Source organism: Seriola dumerili, unplaced genomic scaffold (genome assembly GCF_002260705.1).
Source record: "Seriola dumerili isolate Sdu_G_001 unplaced genomic scaffold, Sdu_1.0 BDQW01000291.1, whole genome shotgun sequence".
NCBI classification, from domain to species: Eukaryota; Metazoa; Chordata; class Actinopteri; order Carangiformes; family Carangidae; genus Seriola; species Seriola dumerili.
In genome coordinates, this window is record NW_019174546.1 from 3,990,165 (window position 1) to 4,012,778 (window position 22,614).

General features: G+C 40.0%; 1 protein-coding gene across 1 annotated transcript in view; it reads right to left on the reverse strand.

Moving 5' to 3' along the window:
* Positions 1–1,021: 1,021 nt before the first annotated feature.
* Positions 1,022–22,614, reverse strand: part of LOC111231026 (myomesin-1-like) — a 21,872-nt gene continuing 279 nt past the window's right edge. The window contains exons 2-38 of the mRNA XM_022757971.1: positions 19,387–19,644; positions 16,681–16,821; positions 16,346–16,529; positions 16,065–16,222; positions 15,867–15,959; positions 15,622–15,710; positions 15,248–15,292; positions 14,100–14,261; positions 13,816–13,977; positions 13,095–13,236; positions 12,411–12,610; positions 12,267–12,323; positions 11,910–12,034; positions 11,095–11,278; positions 10,606–10,780; positions 9,815–9,936; positions 8,560–8,756; positions 8,268–8,394; positions 7,627–7,811; positions 7,362–7,476; positions 6,947–7,103; positions 6,725–6,831; positions 6,276–6,320; positions 5,916–6,052; positions 5,624–5,768; positions 5,295–5,354; positions 5,126–5,193; positions 4,887–5,012; positions 4,110–4,187; positions 3,751–3,838; positions 3,626–3,664; positions 3,294–3,399; positions 2,809–2,972; positions 2,644–2,680; positions 2,369–2,391; positions 1,847–1,902; positions 1,022–1,683 (exon numbers count right to left, since the gene is read on the reverse strand). Of these exons, the coding sequence (XP_022613692.1) occupies positions 1,414–1,683; positions 1,847–1,902; positions 2,369–2,391; positions 2,644–2,680; positions 2,809–2,972; positions 3,294–3,399; positions 3,626–3,664; positions 3,751–3,838; positions 4,110–4,187; positions 4,887–5,012; positions 5,126–5,193; positions 5,295–5,354; positions 5,624–5,768; positions 5,916–6,052; positions 6,276–6,320; positions 6,725–6,831; positions 6,947–7,103; positions 7,362–7,476; positions 7,627–7,811; positions 8,268–8,394; positions 8,560–8,756; positions 9,815–9,936; positions 10,606–10,780; positions 11,095–11,278; positions 11,910–12,034; positions 12,267–12,323; positions 12,411–12,610; positions 13,095–13,236; positions 13,816–13,977; positions 14,100–14,261; positions 15,248–15,292; positions 15,622–15,710; positions 15,867–15,959; positions 16,065–16,222; positions 16,346–16,529; positions 16,681–16,821; positions 19,387–19,589 (4,572 nt within the window). The 5' untranslated portion in view covers positions 19,590–19,644 and the 3' untranslated portion in view covers positions 1,022–1,413. The remainder of the gene's footprint in view (positions 1,684–1,846; positions 1,903–2,368; positions 2,392–2,643; positions 2,681–2,808; positions 2,973–3,293; positions 3,400–3,625; positions 3,665–3,750; positions 3,839–4,109; positions 4,188–4,886; positions 5,013–5,125; positions 5,194–5,294; positions 5,355–5,623; positions 5,769–5,915; positions 6,053–6,275; positions 6,321–6,724; positions 6,832–6,946; positions 7,104–7,361; positions 7,477–7,626; positions 7,812–8,267; positions 8,395–8,559; positions 8,757–9,814; positions 9,937–10,605; positions 10,781–11,094; positions 11,279–11,909; positions 12,035–12,266; positions 12,324–12,410; positions 12,611–13,094; positions 13,237–13,815; positions 13,978–14,099; positions 14,262–15,247; positions 15,293–15,621; positions 15,711–15,866; positions 15,960–16,064; positions 16,223–16,345; positions 16,530–16,680; positions 16,822–19,386; positions 19,645–22,614) is intronic.

The following is a 22,614-nucleotide window of genomic DNA, read 5'->3' on the forward strand; positions in this document are numbered from 1 at the left end:
ACATGCTTCAGTATTCTGATTCATGGGTATCCCACCAGGCATAATCAAACCCGGTTACTTTACCGTAAAATGGGATAGCGCAACAAATTACAGATAAAAAAGTGGCGTAATTCCGGTTGCTCTCGCAGCACTACACCTATAGTGAAGGGTGAAATGTCTGACGCCAGAGACGCTTGCTTACCTCTTGGCGGCCCTTTATGGGCCAGGACCCCATTTTGGCAACTTCTGAAATCAAGCATCACAGCTGTTTTCTAATATTACCATTAATTCTCCAAACCTCTGAGCTTTTTGCAAATCAAATTATTTAACTTTAATGAAGGCTTAGTGAGCTGTGTATGGGAGATTATGTCACGACAAAGGGAAACCTCTCTAAAGCAGGTGCAGCTTGATGACAGTAAAGAGCTCTGCCTTGAAGAGAAAACAGACTTACGTTTAACTTGTTCATTAGATACACAGCCTCAAACCAAATCCTGCAGGGCAGTTTGTGCATGGTTTCCTTCTGTTATATTTGACATACACCCCCCCCCCAACACACACACACACACACACACACACACATTTTACACATACACATTTTACGTATACACACGACTCTATAACGCTCATATGACTAGTTCTACAGCAACACCTCCAAAAGAATGTCAACAATGTCTTTTCTTTGCAACACCTTGAATGAACCAGTTTCAACTGTCATGTGTGTGTTGTCATACTCACACCACTCTACATGTCACCGGGGTTTTCCTGCTCCACCTCTGCTACAAACTGTTGTAATGACTGACACTTGTAACTTGCAAACTGCACATCAGAGGTACATAACACACATGCACACGGTAGAATTTAAACATAATAGCTGCTTATAAATAGACACAGAGAGCTCTAGTCATTTGAAAGTATGACATAACCAGTGACATTTTTCCAATGCCTCACAACACCAAGCAAATAGCTGCTAAGAATTTCATTGCATCCATTTTTTCCTTTATTTATTTACTTTTTTTTTTTTTTTTTTTTTACAGTACATAAACCTCAGGGTGACATGATTTGAAGGTTACTCAAATGTTATACTGTAGTATTATAAGAAAACAGCGCTGATGCTGTTTCTCAAACAAAGATTAATGACAGGTCAACCATCGCCCGTACATTAAATTAACTGCTGATAGTGGCCAGAAGTGACAGAAGAATTGTCAAGCAACTACAAGCACACAATTATCGTCTCTGTATCTCATCGATTGTTTGCTTCCCTGACAAGCAATGCCCCAAAGCTCTTTAGCCCAGCACATGAAAGACGCAGGAGAAAGCAGCTGTTTTCATGATTTATTTAAACTGCTTTAGTGCACCGGCATGTGCCAGGGTAAAATGCTTTGGAGATAGCCTAGTCATTAATCTTTTCTTCATTTCATCACACTGGATCATCCTCTAGTCTTTCTTCTCCTCCTTGTTCTCCTCATCCTCTGGGTTGTAGACGCTGACGGTGAACTCGCCAGCTTCTGTGCCGTACTTGTTCTTGACCACAAGGGCGTATTTGCCGGAGTCAGCCGTGGTGACGGCAGCAATTGTGATGCTGGCAAACTTTCCATGCTCAAACTTGAGTTTGTAGTGGTCGTCAGACACCAGCTCCTTCTCGTTCTTTGTCCAGGACACCTCGGGTACAGGCTCACCCCAGACATTGCCGGTCAGGTTCAGGGACTAAAGAGAAGAAGAGGATTGCAGGGGTTTCATACAAAACTGAATTCCAAAGCAGAGTTCAGAGAGTTCAGAGGAAAGGAATGATACAATGAAAAAGAAAGTGGAAGGAGAGATAAAGAGCTTAACACAATGTATTAACACAGTGAATATGTAATTTATTTACCTTGCCCTCTTGGATTGCAACCACATCTGGTAAACCTCCAACAACACGAGCGCGATCTAAACAAGAAACACAAGATTGAGCCAAGAAGCAAATACCAGACATCAGTTAGTCAGTCAACCTGTGGAGCCTTTGTCTGTGTACAACATAAAATATTCACCTGACTGACTGACTGACTGACTGACTGACTGACTGACTGACTGACTGACTGACTCCCTGGTGAGTGAACCATCCTTCATAAAACATACTATAATATGTTTAACTCTACTCTGTGCATGAATTATGTTTTAAATACGTTTTGACTGAGAATTTCCTTTGTCCAGTTCAGTGGTGTGGACATTTCATCTCCAGTAAAGGCATTTTCATGAATGACATTTTAATATTATGACTAACAGGCTCATGCGTCTTAAATTCCACTCAACCAAAGTTAAAAATTCTATTCAAACTGCCGTAGCCTGTATATCATCACATCATTTCATGGTGCGATATCTTTTGGGAGACACCAGAGAATAAATAATCACTTACTTCTCTCTGCAATCGCTGCCGCCCTACGGAAGGAAGGAGACAGACATTGTTATCTTAAAACGGTATCATACGTAGATGATTTAAGACATTTTTGTTTTCTCAGTTATACAATGCCAGGAAATGTATTTTGGGGGCTTATGAAAGGGCTTGCAAAGTACATGGAGCCTATTTTAAGTTTGTGATGACTTACTGTTTATTTGTGTAAACATCCTCTTCAGACAGAAATATAGAATTACACAACAGACAGGTCGAGTCAGATGAGTTCATTTACTTACTTGAGTCTTTGGAATTCTTCAAATGCCTCTTCCCATGCTGCATCGGAAACAAATCAACTTATTATTATTTAGTTACGGAAATGGAAAAATAGCTAAAAGTTAATGGGACACAAATCTTTCATCTTTTAACATTTTTCATCTTTCAGCTTTAAAACTTGTACTCACCCTGGCCACTCAGATCAAAGACTCTCTTTACACCGTCCTTGCCATCAAAGATGTCAATGGTGTATTTGCCTTTGTCCTTCTCAGTGGGCTCATTGATCTTGAGCCAGAGCTGCTCTCCTGTGACTCCAGACTTAACTCTCTCTGAGGCGGCAATCTTACCATCTCTGATGTGGAAATGAAGAACACAGAGATCATGCACTGCAGGTCTTTTAAGAACTAAAGGTATACAGTGATATGATCAAGTACACCGAAAAGCAAAATTCAAATTGAATTGTTGCTGTAAATGAATAAAGTACAATATTATTCAACTATTTCACTGAGTGTAGTTACTGGTAACTTTTGTTATCCATGTCATGGACACTCGACAGATTCAGGATGCAAATTTGAAAATGCTTCTATTCATGTTGGGTTGTGCCAGTGTTTCATGACAAGTGCATGAGTATGGCAGAAGAAGGATGTAAAATACTGTAACTGTATTAACATACTTGTGGAGCCAACCAACACGCTGCTCCTCATTGTAATATGTAACCATGGAGTAGAGGACGATGCCGTGCTCAGTGCTGAGGACTTTAACTTCACTGGAGGAGTTGGCTAAGAGGAAAAGAACAAAAAGCAGGCATTTCTTTACATCCCATGGAACACATACAGAATAATGATACAAAATAAAAAAATATTTCAATTTCTAGCTGTAATTAGTTCATGCTGAGGAAAAATAATGTGCGTCGGCACATTCTGCTTCTTTGTGTGGTTTCTTTAGTGTCTGCTCAATGTGTGGTCCTTCATTATTGTTTAGTAAGTGTGAAGTTTGATGACTCACCGATAACTCTGAACAGCTCATTCATTACAGCTTGGTATCCTGGGGAAAAATGAAAACATGTCTCTTTTTTTGCAAGACTTGCAGCATTGATTCTCACTTTTCATTAATTGAAAATTAGACTTTACCTGCATCTGTCAGATTGAAGGTGCTCTTATCTTTGCCTCTTTCGTCCTTCAGGAAGACCTCGTAAATGCCTGCATCGCTCTTGGAGATCTAGAGTTTGAAGTAAGAGCAACTTCAGTGTCCTTGACACAGCAATGAATTCCCTTTTACCTCAAACAGAGGAGAATATAGTATAATGCTTGGGGACAGACAGAAGGACAGTAGAACAGCCAGACAGAGACCAACTAAACCGAAAAGGCAAGCTTTTCTCCCGCCCCGGATGCTGCAGGCGTTAAAAGGAAAACATGAAAAAGGTAAGACGAGGAGGACACATGGAGAAATTATAGGCGTCAACTTATGGCAGCAAAGATTATGTCCAGACTTTGGGTCTTGGCGGCAGGGGAACGTCGTCTGCAGGTGGCTTTTTTCCTTCTTTGCGTTTCTCTTGCTTAATTATCCACTGTGAATTAGACAGATAAGCCAGTTAATGCAAGTGCAAATGACTGGAGTGGCGATGAACAGATCAACAGCCTCTCCTGAGCTCATGCAATGACACCAACCCTCTCTTTATGAGTAATGGTTATACAGTTTCAATGATACCTTGAAACATCAATACAACTTCACTGGCACTGACTGACGGACCAGATTAATATCCACACAAAAAGGATTAGCTTTCCAGCTTTTAAGTGTTTCAGTGAGTTGGCCAGAGGAGTTAAATTGAATACAGTTAGAAATGAAGTGAATGAATTAACCACACAGATAAACCATACACTGCATTTACACTGTATGGTCATAAATGCTGAAAAACCTGTAGTAAAAAGTATAGTAAAATATATGTGAAAATATAAGTCCAAATAAGAATTAAACATAAAAGCTTTAAAAATAGAGTCACTTGTATCCAGTATGTCTATTCTGATTCCCAAGGACAACATGCTGATGTGCTGACTCAAGCAGCACTCCAGCAGGACTCAGGGATGTGAATATTTTTAAAAAATGTTTCATCATTTATGAATCTGTGTGTCAGAGAGGGATGGTTGGCAGTGTAGAATCTAGTCTAGTCTGAGATGGAAGCATAGCTGCATCAGAAGCATCGCTTCTAGCTCTTAAAACATAAGCTCACGACTCCTCACAAAGTATGGCCTCCGTCTAATGGGCTGACCTTTCCGATATTAAAGGTCATATCGCCGTCCTTTTTCTCAATTTTCTTAGCATCCTCATCATCCTCTGCAATCTCAATGCTGTCCTTAGACCAGGTGATCTCTGTCTCTGCTTTGATATTTCCTATCTGTGGAGTGAATGGACAGAGATATGATAATAAATTGACTTTTGTGAAGCTCCTACTTAAAAAAATATATTATTATTAACACCAGTAAAAATATTTACAGTTACTTGTCTTACCTTGCATTTCAACAGCACATCACATTCTGGAGTAACAGCGAAATCAAGGTACTCCACAAAGTGAGGACCTATGGATAGTCAATGGGAAATGATAAGGGAAATGCACTTAGTGTGTGTAATTACTGTAATTAGCGTTAGACTTATGGAACGCAGAAGAAAGATGTCTTACCTTGTTTCCTGACCCATTCTGCTCTCTCAAATTCTGATTTCTTTTGAAGCTCCCTGAATTCTGAACAACAGCAAAGAAAATGTAGAGGTTAAACACTAGATTCTAATTCCTTGCAATACATTTTTTAAATAACTGAATAGTGCATCAGAAAGCCATCTGTGACAAGAATAAAGAAGACATGACAGTGAAGAAAATGTTGTCTTCTGCTGCCCCTCAATGGACACATACTATAACTGCAGTACTCTGTTCACATTTAACATTTATATTCTGACAAATCTGTATGTACAGCATCAATATGGAGGTGAAAAATTGCACTTGAGGTCTCTTACCATCTCCGATGAGCACCAGACTGGTTGTACCCTTAGCTTTGCCATCCACCAGGTTAAAGGTGAACGTTCCCTCATCGGTGATCTCAAGAGAGTCCATGAACATTTCAATGATGCCGGTGGACTTGTCGAAGTTCATTGAGTATTTCTGGTGGAAACAAAACATAGAGAAACACCAATCCATCTATCAGCTGTAAGGCTAAGATCCGTGTTTGAAAGACGATCCAAATTAGAAGTGGAAATACGGGACAACATAACAAAAACGGAACAAACTAGCTTTGACTATGATTCCTACCTTTCCCTCAGTGACGATGACGTCATTAAACACGTACTCCACTTGGCAGTCAGCAGTCCATTTCTCCACCTGAGTCCAGAATCGCACCCGACCCTTCTCCAGCAACTCCATGGCCATTTCATTCTTGAAGGGAATAACTGGAGAGCACCGTATTTTTCAAAACTCTTGCAGAACCAACTGTTCTCCTGTATAGCTATATACATGGTGCATGAGGTAACCCCGGTTTGGTAACTACAATCTCCTTGACAAACATACCCAAACTATATTCAGAACAACATCTGCATTTCATACTAAATAAAATACATATTATTGGTGAGTGAAAAAAAGTTAGTAATAGCTGTGCTGTGGTGGGATATTCACCAGGGAACTTGTGCTCGTGGCTGATGTCCAGAAGACGCATGAGACCTGTCAAATAACAACAACAGCAGCAAAATGGTAAACTTCATGACCTCTGCAAACAACTTTAGCATCACTCCTTCAACTACTAGCTTTACTGCTTTTTTCTTATTTGATGGTATTTTAGAAAAGTTCATCATTAATGCAATCAAGAAGGCAACATATCACATACAACCTTAAATGTTGCAGCTCCTCTGACAGATAAACAGCAATGAATAATTAGAGATAACTTTCAAGACAAACACACATATACCCAAAGTGTAACAGAGGTCAATTTGATGCAGCTGTTGAAACAGAATAACAGAAAGGAGACCCTCTCAAACCTTCAGCACTTACGTCATCCAGACAAATAACAAATGAATCAAGTTTCAGGCGCACAGGGGAAGAGATGCCAAGACTGTTGGCTGACTCACCCTCCTCTGTGAGTGTGTAGCTGGAAGAGATGCCGTCAGTGTTGGTGACCACACAGGAGAAGGTGCCCAGATCCTCCAGGGAGGGGCTGTTGAAGATAGCTCTGGATCTGGAGACAAGGACACATGGGGACAACGGGGTGTGAGGAAAGAGGAATCAGAGGAGGAGAATCATTTGTGTCCCAGGGAGTTGCATGACAATGTGGGAACACGTACGATACTTACTTTCCCTTTTCACTGACAACAGTCAGGCGGGAGGTGTCTGTTATGGTCTTGTAATTCTTGGACCAAACAAACTCTGAGCCTTCATTCATCTCAGAGCATTCGAAGATCATAGAGATGATACCATCATCATCGACATCCACATAAATCTCTTTGGTGCCTGAAGGGAGAGTAAATGGTAAATGTGTGTGTGCATCACTGGCAGATTACACATTTCAGTTATTAAACTCACGATTTAAGTCATTACAGTAATAGATAATAAAATATAAGATACCACAGTCAGTTTACAGCTATATAAACAGTTAAGTCATGTATCAGTAATGAAAAAAAGTAATTTTCCCTACTTTTCCAGACTTTACGGACATGCGTAGGAACACTATGAGACTGAATGTGTGAGTTACATAACAATCACACTTACCAGGGTGAGTATGGGCCAGGACTGGACCTAAGACTGCTGAGGTCTTTCCAACTCCGGCAAGATTTTGAGCTCGCACACGGAAGACGTAGGATGTACCAGGCTTCAGCCCAGTCACCTGAAAGGGTACACGAGGAGTCGGAGGGAGAGACAGTTAAAATCATTAACTAATTCAATAGTTCAGGTGCGTATTTCACATGAAGATGTATGGAGGAAGTATATGCTGCACAAAACACAAATTACAATACACCATATTCATCTTCCTCACCTTCATGTATTTCATCCTGTTGGCCTTCTCGTGGACAGCTTTCCAGGCCCCTCCTCCAGCAGAGGCCACCTTGACATCCAGATAGTATCCATTGACAGGAGAGCGGCCGTCGAATGCAGGTGGCTCCCACAGGACCACGACGGAGGTGTCACGAACCTCCAGCACATGGAGACCAACAGGAACACCTTGGAGGAGAAACAAGAGGGGGGAGTTCAGTAAGTGCTTCATTGGGGTTCTGAAGAATCGCTGGATATGCCTCTGTGTTGCTTAGATACAGTAAATTATAGCAAATTTCTTGATTGGAATCTATGGCAGGTTGCATTATTTTCTCAACTATTTTTCATGAACGGAAAAACGTTTATCTATAGCACAAGAGACATTTTCTCTGTTATTGTTGTTCTGCATGTTAGTATGTGCTTGGATGTGATAGTCATTGATGCCGCAAAAACAACTTCCTGCGCGTTTACCCTGTTTTTCACCATGCACTTATCTTCTTTTTTATCAGTTGTACTGTGTGTTAGCACTTCGGCTGCATTCATTGTCTTATGTAAAGCAAGTTGAGACACTTTCATATGATAATGTATTTGGAATTAATCTTGACTTGAATGTTAATTTATTGTCCGTCTCAAGTTGTCCTTTACCTGGCACAGTAAGGGTCCATTCCTTGCACTCCAGAGATGCACTGGGCAGAGAGGCTTTGCTCACACCTGCCATGTTCATAGCACGCACCTGGAACTGGTAGAAGACGTTCTCCTTCAGGTTCTCAGCCTAAAGAAAGGTGAATACAGATAATGATTAAAACAGTTCAATTATAATAATTACCAAGTAGACATTTTCATGTGTGTTGAATCATGTAATAACTTCTCCATTCACAAAAAAGGCCAAAACAGTTTCATCATAAATTTGGTATATTGTACTTTTGAATGAACTTACTTTATAGGAGGTTGTAGTCAGTGCCTGGTGGTTCATTTCATGCCATTTCCCAACAACTTCTCCCTTCACGGTCCTGTAGTCCACAAAGTAACCCCTGATATCAGCACCTCCATTGTTAGCAGACTCGGTCCAGCCCAGCACCATGTAGTCCTTGACAGCCTCCAGCAAGGTCACACTTTTGGGCTTTCCTGGGACGGCTTTCAAATAGAGTAGATAAGCTGGTCAGCATTTATTGTAGGAGAAAAAGTGTGGAAAAAGACGTGCTTCACATAAGATCAATTTTAGATTACTTACATTTCCTTTAAAGAAAAATTCTGTCCTATACATAATCTCATACAGATGTACATACCAAATATTACACAGATCTTAGTGGTTATTATTGTTAAGACATCATAGTAATTACAAGTTCTACAGCTGAACATGCTACATGCTTTGTGCACACAAGCAACACACTTTTTTTAAGGTCATTGTAATGAATAATGTACTTACGCTCAAGGCCAGAAGCAGGGTAACTTTGATGCTAAGAGAGTCTCCGAAGCCAGACGAGACTCTCATTAGGTTCATGCCTTTTAAGAACACAGTGTTTTAGCCTTCACCTTGGCCATGCACCAAGAGGCACCCCTGAAGAGTTATCAAACAGCAAAGCAAAACTCAAGCAAAATCAAATTTATACAGTAATCAATAGCTACACAATAGCTCAAAAACTACACAAAGGAAAAGCATTGTAAAACATGATCTAATTTGTTATTTAAAAATGTCACTAATGAATGAAAAAAATGGGCAAAATGACAAAATCTGTTGTTAGTGATGAGTCAGGCAAGCACATGCAAATATACCCACAGGCAGTCACATACAAACATATGCCACTTATATGAATGAAATTCAAGATATATAGGAATTTAACAGTAAAAGAGGAGATATTTGGGCAGAACAAAATCTTTGAGAAAAGATATAAAGTAACTGAGATTAACGATTAAATATTTTTGATTATGAAAAGATGATTATGAACAAAGATGAGTTAGGAGGATCTCATGGCTCAGTGGCAAAGAGAGGAAGCCTGCAGGCCGTGTGTGTGACTATATGAATTTAAAGCAGGTCTTTCTGAAAAAAAATACGAGTGTGCACTCTCAGCAATCGTTCCCGGGACAAATAAATGTTTAAAAATAGCAGGGAGGATGGAACACTGAGAGAGAGGATGGCTTGAATGCTACAGGCAAAGTGAATAATGGAGATGAGTTATGATGAAGACACTCACAGATGGCAGCCTGAACAACCACTGCATCAGAATCGGAGGAGCTGTGGCTGTATCCAGCAGCGTTAACTGCCTTCACTCTGAACACGTAGTTCGCCCCGGTGGTCAGGCCATGGCACACGAACCTAAACACAGAAAAGAGAAAAAATGTTAAGAGTCTCATATTTCATTTCACTCAGTTTGATTTTATTAACAGTAAGATAAAGAGCTAGTACCATCCAAAAGATTGGACCTATATTAATATAAAGGATACCTGGTGGTTTTGCTGCTCTGGAAGAAGAAATTATCTTATAAACCTCTTTGGATGGAGCCATGTAGGTTATACTAAAGCCCGGGGAAAAGAGTTAACTTAATTTATGAAGCAGTAATGCAAGCATTCTTGCTGTTTACTTTGAAAATTGATAATCATAGTAGCTTAACTAATCAGCCTTGCAAACTTTCCAAATTTAAAAGCAAGACTAATCAATTTCTGAAATATAAAAAATAACACACTTTCTCTTTCAAATGAAAAGATTCCTTCATGAGCAATGAAACACACACATTGCTCAATACATACAGTATATGATACACTTGTGGTTTTATCCCCTAGCTACATACTTGGTAATAGTAAGTAAAATAAAATGACATGTATTCTAGTGACCTGTAGCCTTTTCCATCTTTGCTTTGCCAGTTTGAACACAAAAAAAACCTTAATATAATTATCACCACCAGAGACAGAATCATAATTTGCTGACAAGCCCAAGTAAATTGTGAGAGAATACTTGAACTGTGTCTTTAATAGCAAAACTGCCAACCTGGTCTGCTTGACAGGTTTGTTGTTGCAAGGCATCCAGATGTCAGTTCCCACAACACTACATTCAATATAGTAGCCAACCAGGTGTTTGACCTCCTTTGAGGCCGCCCATAAGACCACCACTGAGGTGTTGGTATTCCTGATGGCCACTGGGTTGCCCGGAGTGGAGGGCAGGTCTGTGAAGAATGTGGGTTGAAAGAAAGAAAGAAAGAAAGAAAGAAAGAAAGAAAGAAAGAAAGAAAGAAAGAAAGAAAGAAAGAAAGAAAGAAAGAACATTGGATTTATTACATTGAGCAGGGATTGGGATTAGACAGAACATACTGTAACGCAGAAAGGTCCAGCAGTTAAACTCACAGAGGAAAAAAAAAAAAGGCTAGACTGAAATGTTGACATTGTGATATAGATTTTAAGTCCTAAAATATATTGTATTTTATGTTCTGATAAACCATAACACCTATACATAATACAAACGAAAGTCTTGCCGGCTCACCTAGTTTATCTCCGACAGTGATTTCTCCGGTGGGTACAGAGTGCTCGCCCACGCCAGCAGAGTTGCAGCAGCGCACACGGAAGCTGTAGGATTTACCCTCTGCCAGGTCAAACAGAGCAAAGCGGGGAGATTTGACTGGCATACCAGTGTTCACCCTCTGCCAGGTATCTGTTCCTGAAATACACTGATTGGTTGACAGAGATTCAGTGACAAGTTAGAGAGATAGAAGATAACATGACAGCAGTCAATGATATATGACAATTTCAAACACACTGAATATGTAAAGTACGATGGTTGTCTTCATATGCTAGTCTTCACATATCAGTAATCATACAATAAAACAACAAGCCACAAGAGGTCATGACTTAGAGTTGGGGTTACAAACCTATTTGACCTATGTCCCCTTATAATAAATAACAACCTTTTCTTCTCCCTTGTTTCATCTGAATATTTTACAAAGGTAAGAAAAATGAGGATTAGCGAAATTCATTAAAAAACACCAGCGCTTACAAAAGTGTTTATATATTATATAAAGTGATTATTAAAAGTTATGCTAGATAATAGAAAACATGTGATATCTTAAACAGTAGTATTGTAGAACATAGCATATGCTTTTTAGATATTGTTTTGCTAAGTAAATGACCATTTAGGAAGTTTCAAGTGTGTTTGATTTCTAATTAAACAGTGGGTTTAGTTTCCATCAAAACTAAGGAATTCACTTTTTATATAGAGAATATCTTTTTAACTAATGTATTTCTATATTACAAAATAATTTCAAAGCAGGTTGCAAGAGACAGTCATCTATTTCTCCTCACCTTCTCAATATAATACATGACTCCTTCATGACCCCTCTGGACTGGGGGCTTCCAGGCAAGCACCACATAGCTCTTGGTTGCCTCAGTAACCACAACATCAGATGGTTCTCCAGGGACAACACCCACTGCAGAGGCAAGAGGACCCTTGTGTTACTTGGAGGAAGTCACTTTGACCAGGTGACCTTAAGTTGGTACAAGAGCTGAACATCATTTGAAAAAAATTCAATACTTAGTTTGAGGAATGTAATCATGTTTTTCTACAAAACCCTTTGTTTCCCAAGAGAACATGTCAGACTTCTCCTATAAACAGTGTTTAATGTTCTGTCAACACAAGCAGGTGGTATGATGTTGTCTCACCAGTGGAGTCCTCCTCTGTAAACTTGATCATCCCAGTCCACGGAGCTGAGGGGCCAGCTGTTGAGAAAAAATAAAAGAAATAAGTTAAAATGCAGTTGTTGGCTTTGTTGCAGCATGTCAGCAGCACTCTGGTGTGTCTCTTACCTCTGTGGCGAGCTCTGTCAGAGGGATCCATGGCAACCACGGCCGCAGAGACGCGGGATGGACGGCTGACTCCTGATTTGTTCAAGGCCCGCACCCTAAAGATGTATGAACGGCCCTCCACCAGCCCTGTGACAGGGAAGCGGGCATACTTCACTGGGGTATCATTACACTGAGCCCAGTGATGGGTACCCACCTCGCACCTGCCAACACAAAACACATACAGGTGCACTTTGATTTGATTATCAGGAAAGCATATTTCCACTGCATAATAGTTTCTTATATGCTGATTTTAGGAACCCTCATTAGGGCTTGATTGATATGTGCAGTGGTTGCTGCAGAAATTAACTGCTCATCATTCATCTGATCGACCCACACAGTAACCGAATGACTGATTGACAGTTACAGTAGGCAGATAGGGATCCATGTAGGTGGTGGTAAGGTAACATCTATCTGTCAAGATGCCAGTTTGACAGATATCCAGTAGGAACTGGGTGAGAGCCATGTGCCTTCACTGCAAGTTTTTCAACATATAAACACCAAAAGTAGGACCAGTTTTCTTGTATATCCTGTATACAGAACACTGTTATAGCCTAAGTAAGTTGGTGAAACTGAATCATAATTTCCTGCTTTTATATAAAACATGGATAAAATATTGTAAAACCATGAGAGAGTGAGCTGACCAACCTGTCAATGTAGTATCCCAGGATATGGCTGCTGCCCTCCACCGCTGGCTGCTTCCAGGTCACCACCACATAGTCCTTGTTTGCATCATGACAGCACACATCCAGGGGGGCCACGGGAACCCCCTCCACCTCCACATCAGCATCTGGCATAGCAAGGCACACACACACATATCCAAGAGCGCACATACACACACACACACATACTAGTGAGTAGTGCTGTTTCTAAATCAGGCTGATCTTCATTACATACTCAGTTTCCATTTTCTGACCTACTTATGCCTTTTGCAGTACAGTATGTGTGGCAGTACTGTAGCTCACTATGATAGATTAGTTTCTATGTTGGTAACATGAAAGGGGATTCTGAAGATTCCCTCTAATGCATAAACCATTAAAAGCAGAAAAAACTCTGTAGGGAATTTTCTGACATGCAGACTGATATAGAAGTAACATTCCTCAGAGGAAACCAAACACCTCAGAAAGAGCGTTATGTCACTTAAAGACACAGCAGAATGAACGGTACCATATTTATATGTGTGATGATTTCATATATGTTGCTTTGCTTTGCACATAACACTGTTGATCTAAACTGTACAATTCAGCAGCAGCTTCATATATTAATTCAATTTTAAATGTAATACAAAACTAACAAGCTACTTTTCAAGGGTCGCTCTATTTGCAATGAAATTAACAGCTGCAGGTGACATGTCCATCGGGTACTTTACCTTTGACAAACACATAAGCAGAGTATGTGTCGAAGCCAGATTTGGTGTTGACACGCAGGGTGTACATTCCCTCATCTTCCTTGTTGAGGTGGACAAGAGTGAGTGTGGCACGTTCCCCAGACCAGTGGGTGTGTACCCATTTAGAGGGCTTCAGGGGCACAGCTGATGGGAGAAGTCAAAACAAAGGAGACGTGATTGGCAACACACAGTGGATTCATATTTATCAGATTAAAGTATTTATGAATGAAAATAAGGCAGCATTTGCAGTTTATTCATCTACTTACAGTTTCTGTACCACACGACTTCAGGCTGGTATTTCTTCACAGTCGGATAAACGATGACAGTGCAGCCCACACTCAATGTCTCGCCCTCGTGGCCAAAGGCCACTTCGAATTTGTCAATGATGGTGGTCTTAAAGGTAACACCATGCTCAAGGCAGAAACCATCTGCAGAGATGAAAGAAAAATGCAAAATTAAAAACATTGCTATTAAAAGCAGTTATGACCTTATGAAGTCGGGTCAGCAGAGTCACTGCTAAACAAAGCAGTCACAGCTAAAAACCCACCTTTTAAGACGAGAGCTCAACCCTTGCTGGCACTTACTTATGTCTTGTTTAAAAAAAACTGCAGCACTGAACATGTCTGTAGTTATTTGGTTAAAAGGGATAAACTCCCAATTCTGGATGATATCTAGCTCTTGCACCGACAAAGTTTGAATGCACTTATTGTAAATCACTTTGGACAAAAGCGTCTGCCAAATGAATGTAATGTAATCAATCATGTCAAGCTGACAAACTGTCCATTTATATCAACTAGCAGACAGGAGTCACTCTTTCACTCTGTTTTTGCTCTCAGCTCATGAGTGAAATGTGTCTCTCTAGCTGCTAAATGCTCCACTATGTTCACCAGCTTGCTGCTAAGTGTCTGTTTGCTGCGAGGCAGGTAGCATATGGTGTGTTTATGAGAGCTTCATCACCGAAGACAGCTGCTGGCTGGGTCTGAAAAACGATGCTGATGAGAGTGGTGAGACTGAAACAGCAGTTGGGGGTCAAGGTCAGCTCCTTTTTCACACATAGTCTTTTCTATTTATATTCATATTCATATTTCTTTCTATTGTTAATATAAAACATTTTATGCAGAGCACTTGTAGAACACTTTTAATTACCCTGTGTAAGTGAAATTTAAAATGTGCTCTACACATAAACTGGCCTTGTTACTTTGTTGTGTTTTCAGTATGTTTAAGGGATGTGGCATAGGCCGGGGAAGAACCCATTAAATTGTGGAGCAGATCCGTACCATTTACTATGAATTAGATTTTTCTTTCACGGAAGTCTGGTGTATGTTGTTTGACACTGGCATTGTCGGAGGTCTTCGCTCTCTGGGCTCAGTTCTAGTTTTACTATAAAAATGCAAGAAAATGAAAACGAACTCACGTGGTTTAGGATCAAGTGGGCCTGCTTCCTCGCCTTCCTGGAACCCTGAGGAAAACATATCAGTCAGTAACCTTGTTACAACAGTAACAAGACAGCCTGCTATCACTCTCTCTCTCTCACATGCACACACACTCTCTCTCACATGCGCACACACACACACACACACACACACACACACACACACACACACACACACACACACACACACACACACACACACAGCAGGAGTTTTAGGATTGCCTTCCGCTTCTTGCAAAGTCCTATACTAGACACAACTGGACCATGTTATTTTAAACTGTGACCTCTTACTGAAGGAATAGGAGCTGCTACAGAGAGGGAGGCAACAATTACCTGCAACAAAAATAGTTACCTACTTTTGACAACAATTGTAGCCACAGAGGAAGCTTCTCCTTTCACATTGAGGGCAGAAACACGATACTGAGCAGTGTCGAGGAAATCACAGCTGAAAATAAAATACACACACACATGATGAATTTCTGGCATCTCATTTGCATTTAACACTCTTTAATATTGTCAACATAACACATTCACTTTGGGGTATTGTGCATTTTGGGCACATCCCATTAATTCATGCAGTGTGAGCTGAATGATTACCTACTTCTTGATCTCCAGGGAGTGCATGTTATAATTGCTCTCGGCTGTGTACTTCTCAGAGTGGGCCTTGGCATCAATGAGCACATTGTTTTTGTACCTTGAAGACAGAAGAGAGAGGGCTGGTTTATTTTTACCGTTGTCCTCAGAGTCTGTACTGGCATCTTGTGACAAGGGGTACCAGTGAACTTGGAACATATCTTACCAAGCAATCTTGGGTTTGGGCCACCCAGCCACAGTGCAGTGCAGCTTCACAGACTTGCCCTCCCAGACAGTCTGTCCACGGGGCTTGACGATGAACTCTGAAGGGTGTGTCAGGCTATCTGGGTTCATTTTCTTACGGAACTCGGTCCACTCGTCCATCTATGTAGCATGAGAGTGAAGCCAGATTCTGATATTTAGTGCAAGAGTAGCTATAGGATTCATATGAGAGTATTTGACCTTGTCATTGCAAATCAAGCCAACTAAAGAATTTAAAGGATTTACCGTCTTGCTCAGTTCCAGGCGTTCAGCCGATTCCCTGACATGCTTGGTTCTGGTTTTCTTCTCCACTTTCACGTCCAGAGCCTCCCTGGCCTCCCTCACAAACAGGTTCCTCATGGCCACATAGTTAATTCCCTCCTCTGTAACCTCCTCCTGGGCCTCCATCAGACCCCGAACCACATCATGACTGCAACAAAATTAGAAGCAGAAAGAGCTTAGAAGAGAAACATCTTAGAAACATGTTCGGTATCAGTAACTGCAACCAAAAATGCATTAATGGTGATGTTCTTTCATTATCACTGATTATTCTCAGCATGTTTGGCACTTTCTTCACTCACTTGGCTCTAAATACAGGAATAACATAGCCGATAACTTCTTTGTCCGTGTCCATTGCCAGGTAGGTGCGTTTGGCTCTCTTGGGTAGTGGGCTCAGTTTAACCACCTCCTGCCCCTTCTCTGTCGTCACAGAGGTCTTCAGGCTTAAAGGTCACAGACAACAATCACAGTCACACACATACTACAAATTAAAACATCAAATGTCATTTCCAGTTACAGTTGATGCTAGACTCTATTTTACTTACACATTCAATCCAACAATCAACAGACCCTACAAACAGGTTTTGCATCAAGTGGCATGTTCCTTCATTATTATCAATCCTATGTACACCTGCTGTAAACACTAACTACAGTTCCACATGTTCATTAATGCACAACTGAAAATAGTCCCCAACAAATGCACAATTTACTCTGCTTGAACAACTAAACTGTTTTAGAAAATTACTGAGCCTTTCCTTATAAAATCAAACAATACATTTGTGCCATTGTGAAAAAGAGTTATGTCTTCAGTAGGAACAAATGGGCTTGGGGCTGTGCAGGAAAGTTTTGAGGGACAGTCTAACACATTGTTGGTTTTAATAGATCCCATCTTCATGAAGGTTATGGTGTTCAGTTTTTGTTACTGAAACTACAGAAACTTTTAAAGAAGTTTAATATTTTGCCGATCCATTGAATGTTGGCTAACTGTTGTATTTTTAGCTAGGTGTACGTGATAAACTGATAACTAAATGTATGTACCACAATTATTTGTAATAATAGAAAAATACAATGAAAGACAGAATCTAAAAGTAATGACAAAGTTCTTAACATGAACTATGCTGCCTAAAACTCTGAATAAATGTGCTGGTTACATGGACACATTCAGAATGTGCTATAGTCCAGTTATTCAGAAAAAGAAGATGTATTTCTGTCCACCTCCTAGGATCCTGACCCATATTACACTGACTCATTTACCTATCAGCCTGTCAGGCCTCCCCATTGTCAGCTGGGTTTATAAATGGAGCCGGAACTGGTGGATATGCAGCAGGTTGGAAAGATTCATCTTAAAGCCCTGCTTTCACTCATGATCTCTCTCAAGTCTGCCCCAGTCTATCCATTTGGCCTGGAGGAGTAGTGGCATAGCATGGCTTTGATAAACTCTATTCCATACTGGCAAGAAGGGATCAAGTCAGTGGAAGGGACTGAATGCACGGCAGAGACAGACAGATGGAGAGAGTCTCACAAAAGATTTCCGCAGTGCCAAGAAGTTATTTCTACTGCTGACTCACCAAGTGTGTTGAAAGGAAGTCTTTGGTTCAGAAAGTCAAAAGTCTAAAAAGTTTTAGTGCTGATAAAAGCATTTAATCTTAACAGTCTGAGAAGCTACATGTGTCAATCTTTAGTTCCAACTTTTTTATGAAATGAATAAGTGAAGAAACAAGGTGTGAGAGTTGTTACAAATGGACCAGGTGAATTGTACTGGCGAATTGACTCGACTGGCAGACGTGGACACTGAACCAGGATGATTAACTATTAAACATCCGTGGAAGCCGGTGCACAACCCTTTATAAATTCATGACTTCCATACAGTGTCTTTACAGTTTGCCTAGTGGCAGTGTCTCATGTCCTGCCTACTGAAATAGCCCGGCTGTCCAAGAATATATCTGGCAGCCACTCACTACAGCTGAAATTCTTTCCTTGACCCTGTTTAGAAAACTATCATAGCTCGTACATGTACACTGAGCCCTGCAGCTTGAAGGACAAAGGAAGTAACCATATTATACTGTATGTTGACAAGTGTCATTGACTCAATGGATCATACATGAGGTGCTGGGCTTAGCAGCTATTGATTTTGGGCCTCGTTTGATAGACAGCTTTCCTCTCTCAGACAACCAGTATGCTAGATTGTTGAAGTTGAAGTCTTAAAATTTCTTATTTTGTATGATCAGTGGTCCCTATGCCAAAGAAATGTTTAATTATGCAATGTTGGAATATAGGCAATTCATTGAAGATCATAATTGTGCATACTGATTAAATGATTAGCTTTTCAGCTTTGTCTTTGTAATTGTCTTTATACTATTGTTTTCATTGGGCTTTGTGTTTCTGTATTTTAAAGACTCCTGCAAAGGGTCTAGATACTATTTAACTTTAGAAAACACAAGCACAACACTATAGCTATGTGAATCTAATACTTACCAATATTACAATATCCCCAGAGCTGTAGACATGAGGTTGGACTACATTTCAGCTTAAGTCAAAAACAAGGGCTTCACCTTTGACTAGGTTTGACCGATCTGAGATTTCACTTTCTTGAGACTCAACTTTCTTAACAATTTGACATCACAAACACTCAGATCTCATGCAGACCTTACATTGCCTCAGAGCTTGGATTTTCTATTATTTTCAGCCTTCGTGTTGAAATGAGTTTTGTAAAATTAACAGCTTGGAGAGGAAAAGATGAACATCTATGGGTTGATAACAGCCAGCAGAGACAGTACACCTGCTCTCCAAGAAAATGGAGCTGCAATTTTTTCTTCTTATACTGCTGAACACACTTCAAACCACACCCAAAGGAGACTGAAGTGTTGAATATTTGAAAGAGGTCTGCTAGGACGCACTCATCACTTCCTAGGTTATGAAAGTGGCAAGTTACATCAAGAGAGCCTCATTTTAATTTTAGAGTTTTCAAATATCAACCATCAGCGTCTGCATCGCTCCCATCCTCTTACCGATGGCTGGCAGTCTTGGCACTTGAGAACGACTGCTTGCTAACAGATGACTTGCTGCTCAGGTAATAGCTGCTCTCATAGTGATGCTGCTGCTTCTCCTGATGTTGATGCTTTTCATGATGATGGTGATGATGATGATGATGATGATGCTGATGCTGCTGCTGCTGCTGCTGCTTCAGCGTCACTTGTAATGATTCTGACATCCTGAGGGCCACTGCGCCAACTTATAATGTCAGCCTGTCCTTTACTTTAACAGCTCTGTAAATCAATCTCATTGTTATTATTAAAGATTGATTTCTGAATTGGGGGTTAGCTTAGAGTAGGAAGTGTTAGGTTAGGTTTTAGGAAAGGTAACCAGCAAGAATTTTTCTTAAAAAAGTTAAGATGGTGTTATGATTTTTATAGTGTGTCAGCAGTTAAAGCGTTAGCTCTGGTTAAAATCTAACTCTACTGTGTTAAATAAAGTAGAAGCAGGTAGAAAATAAGCTCTGGCAGCATCATTTTTTACAACAACCTACATCTTTATTTTGTGTCTTTTTTAAATGATAATCAACTCCACAGATGGAAATATAAAAGGTTTTGTGACGAACTGGGAAGCAAAATGGGGTGGGATGTGGTCCAATGACTGATGAGAGGATCCACAAGAAAAAGGGTCAAATGTTTTGTGTGGGAATTTCTTAATTTGCAGGCTTTGGCCGATTACACACTCAACAGGTACTAAGACTGCAAAAGATGATTGTGCTCTTTAATAATTAAATTGTTTTTTATTTTCTTGATTATTCATTTGACATATAAAATGTCAGGAAATAATGTAAATGTCCATCAGAATATCCAAAAGCTGCTGTTGACATATTCAAACAGCTTGTTTTGTCAAGATTCCAAAAAGTTTCCAGTTTATTGTCTTAGAAAACAGGGAGATATCCATGTTTAAAGAGCAGTTAATAGATTATCAAAACTGTAACCCCAATTAATGAAAACTGTTTCAATCTAGTAGCTATTGCTCAAATTAGACAGCTTGAAAACATGAGCAGCCTCTATTGGGCATAGGCCCATCACCATGTGACCAAAGATCAATAAGGTTATTATAAGATCAGCAGTTTATGACAACAGACTTAAAAACTGTATTTTCTGATGCTTATGTCATTGAGCAACACACACTGCAGGGAGTGTATGCCTATTTACTTGTCAGGAGCTATAAACTGCAAACTGGACTGTACAATGAGAAGCTCATAAACTGTAAAAGCAAATGTTAAATGAAATGATTAGCTCTTTTTCAATGAAGACAAAAATTTCACTGCAATGACACATGCAATCTAACCTACAACCTAGCTAAAATGAGCACACCCTGTTAGTATGAAATACAATAAAAATGCATGAATTACAAAAACACTATTCAAAAAAATTAAAGTTGCTGAAAGTAGGCCTCCGGCCTTACTGTTTCAGATGACCAAATGACATAAACTACAATAACAATTCTATTAGAGATATTGTTATGAATAAAAAAAAATATATATATATATATATATATACAATCACTCACCACAAGTAGGAAATCCGACAATCCACAAACCGTTGAAAATAAGAAAAGGCGCTGTGCTATTCCAAATGTAGCTAAATGCAAGTCCGGGTCGCAGGCAAAGCAGCAGCAGGGTGAGGGCAGTGGACAGGACGGCAGTCCACAGAACAAAAATAATGCTTGCCACTCGGCAGAATGCAACAAGACACCGTCAGGACCTTTTTAAGGCTGCGACAGTTTTTAAATTTAGACCATGAGACCATGAGAAGTGGCCAGCAGGCGAGCTGAGGAGCCTCTCCTAGGCTAGGCCCTCCGCTGTGTGCGATGTGACTGCAGGGGCAATATGGGGATTTCTAGTGTGCAGTAGGTACAGGTAAATTAGTAGAAGTAAAGGGAAGAAGAATCACAGCAAACCCGAGTGACTGTTAGCGTGGGATGAAATTAGTTAGTCTTCTAAAAAAAGTCTTCAAATAAACAGCCTATAGTTTAGACGACGGGCAAAAACCACTGGAGCCATTACAGCCTGTATAAGCAGAAAAAAATTACAACTTACTGTAAATTAACACGTATTCCAAGATGTATTCCTGCCCAAACCCTAATGGCAGGGCTGCACTGAGTTTTGACGCCAAAAACAGACACCCAAAAAAAAAATCTATTTCATAAAAAGTTCAGTTTCTCAACTTACGTGTTAATGACCAATCTGCAGTCATCATAGAGTGGCAAAATTAAGTAGAAACGATGTCGTTTGTATGTCAATTGGATATTCACACGGCAAAAAAAAGCCAACTAAACTCCTGCTTTGAGCAATTTACACACGTTTGTCAAGTAGCTAATTGGCTTGCCCACCTTATGAAACAAATCAACCACAGCGTTTGTGGTTGGACAAAGGTTAAAAACAAGAGTTGTATTTATGAACGCTGTATTTGTTGTATCATCTTTTACCAGTACCCTCACACACGTTACTATTAAAATAATTAATCTCCTCCTTGACAAAAAGAAGAAAAAAAACATCATCATCATAAAGTATCACCTGTAGAAAACATGGAATGTTCCAGACTAGATGGTATCTCCCAGCTCGGCTCTGATTGGTCAGTTTGGGAAGAGGAAATAAAACAGTTTGATGGTTCCTCATCATCAGCCTGCTGGATGCTCCTGGTACCTGTGTGCTCAGCTCTTTTGGCTAACAACGGCTGTATTTTTTCTGAGGTTGGTGATTTATTTCTCATTTATCCTGCTGCCCCTTAATTTGAGGATATAAAAGGTTTATATTTTAACTGTGAGATTGATCTCGGTTTAGTCTCTGAAGTTAGCCTGCGTCAGTGAGTTATTTAGGTCAACATTGGCTATATGGCTAGCTAATAAATAAAAGGTTTGTTATCGGCGTTATTTACGAATGCCGTGAGCAGATATATGTTTACAGCACAATAGTGGTGCTAACGATTTTGGCACATCGATAACTCTTTAATTGTCATTTGCCGTATATTTTATTCATTAGTGGCAAGGGCGTAACGCTAGCATAATATGGAGTGATGCTCGCTACAACACAATTCCCAATTACGAACGCGGAAGTTGCCTAATGATTCCAAGTTTTCACAAATGTAAACTATAATTTTAAAGTTTTTAGCCTTTGTAGGTCAATGTATCCAAGATTTGACAAGCTAAACGTAGTGCGTTTTTGATCTTAGACCTGATCTGCTGTGGTCTAAGGTGGG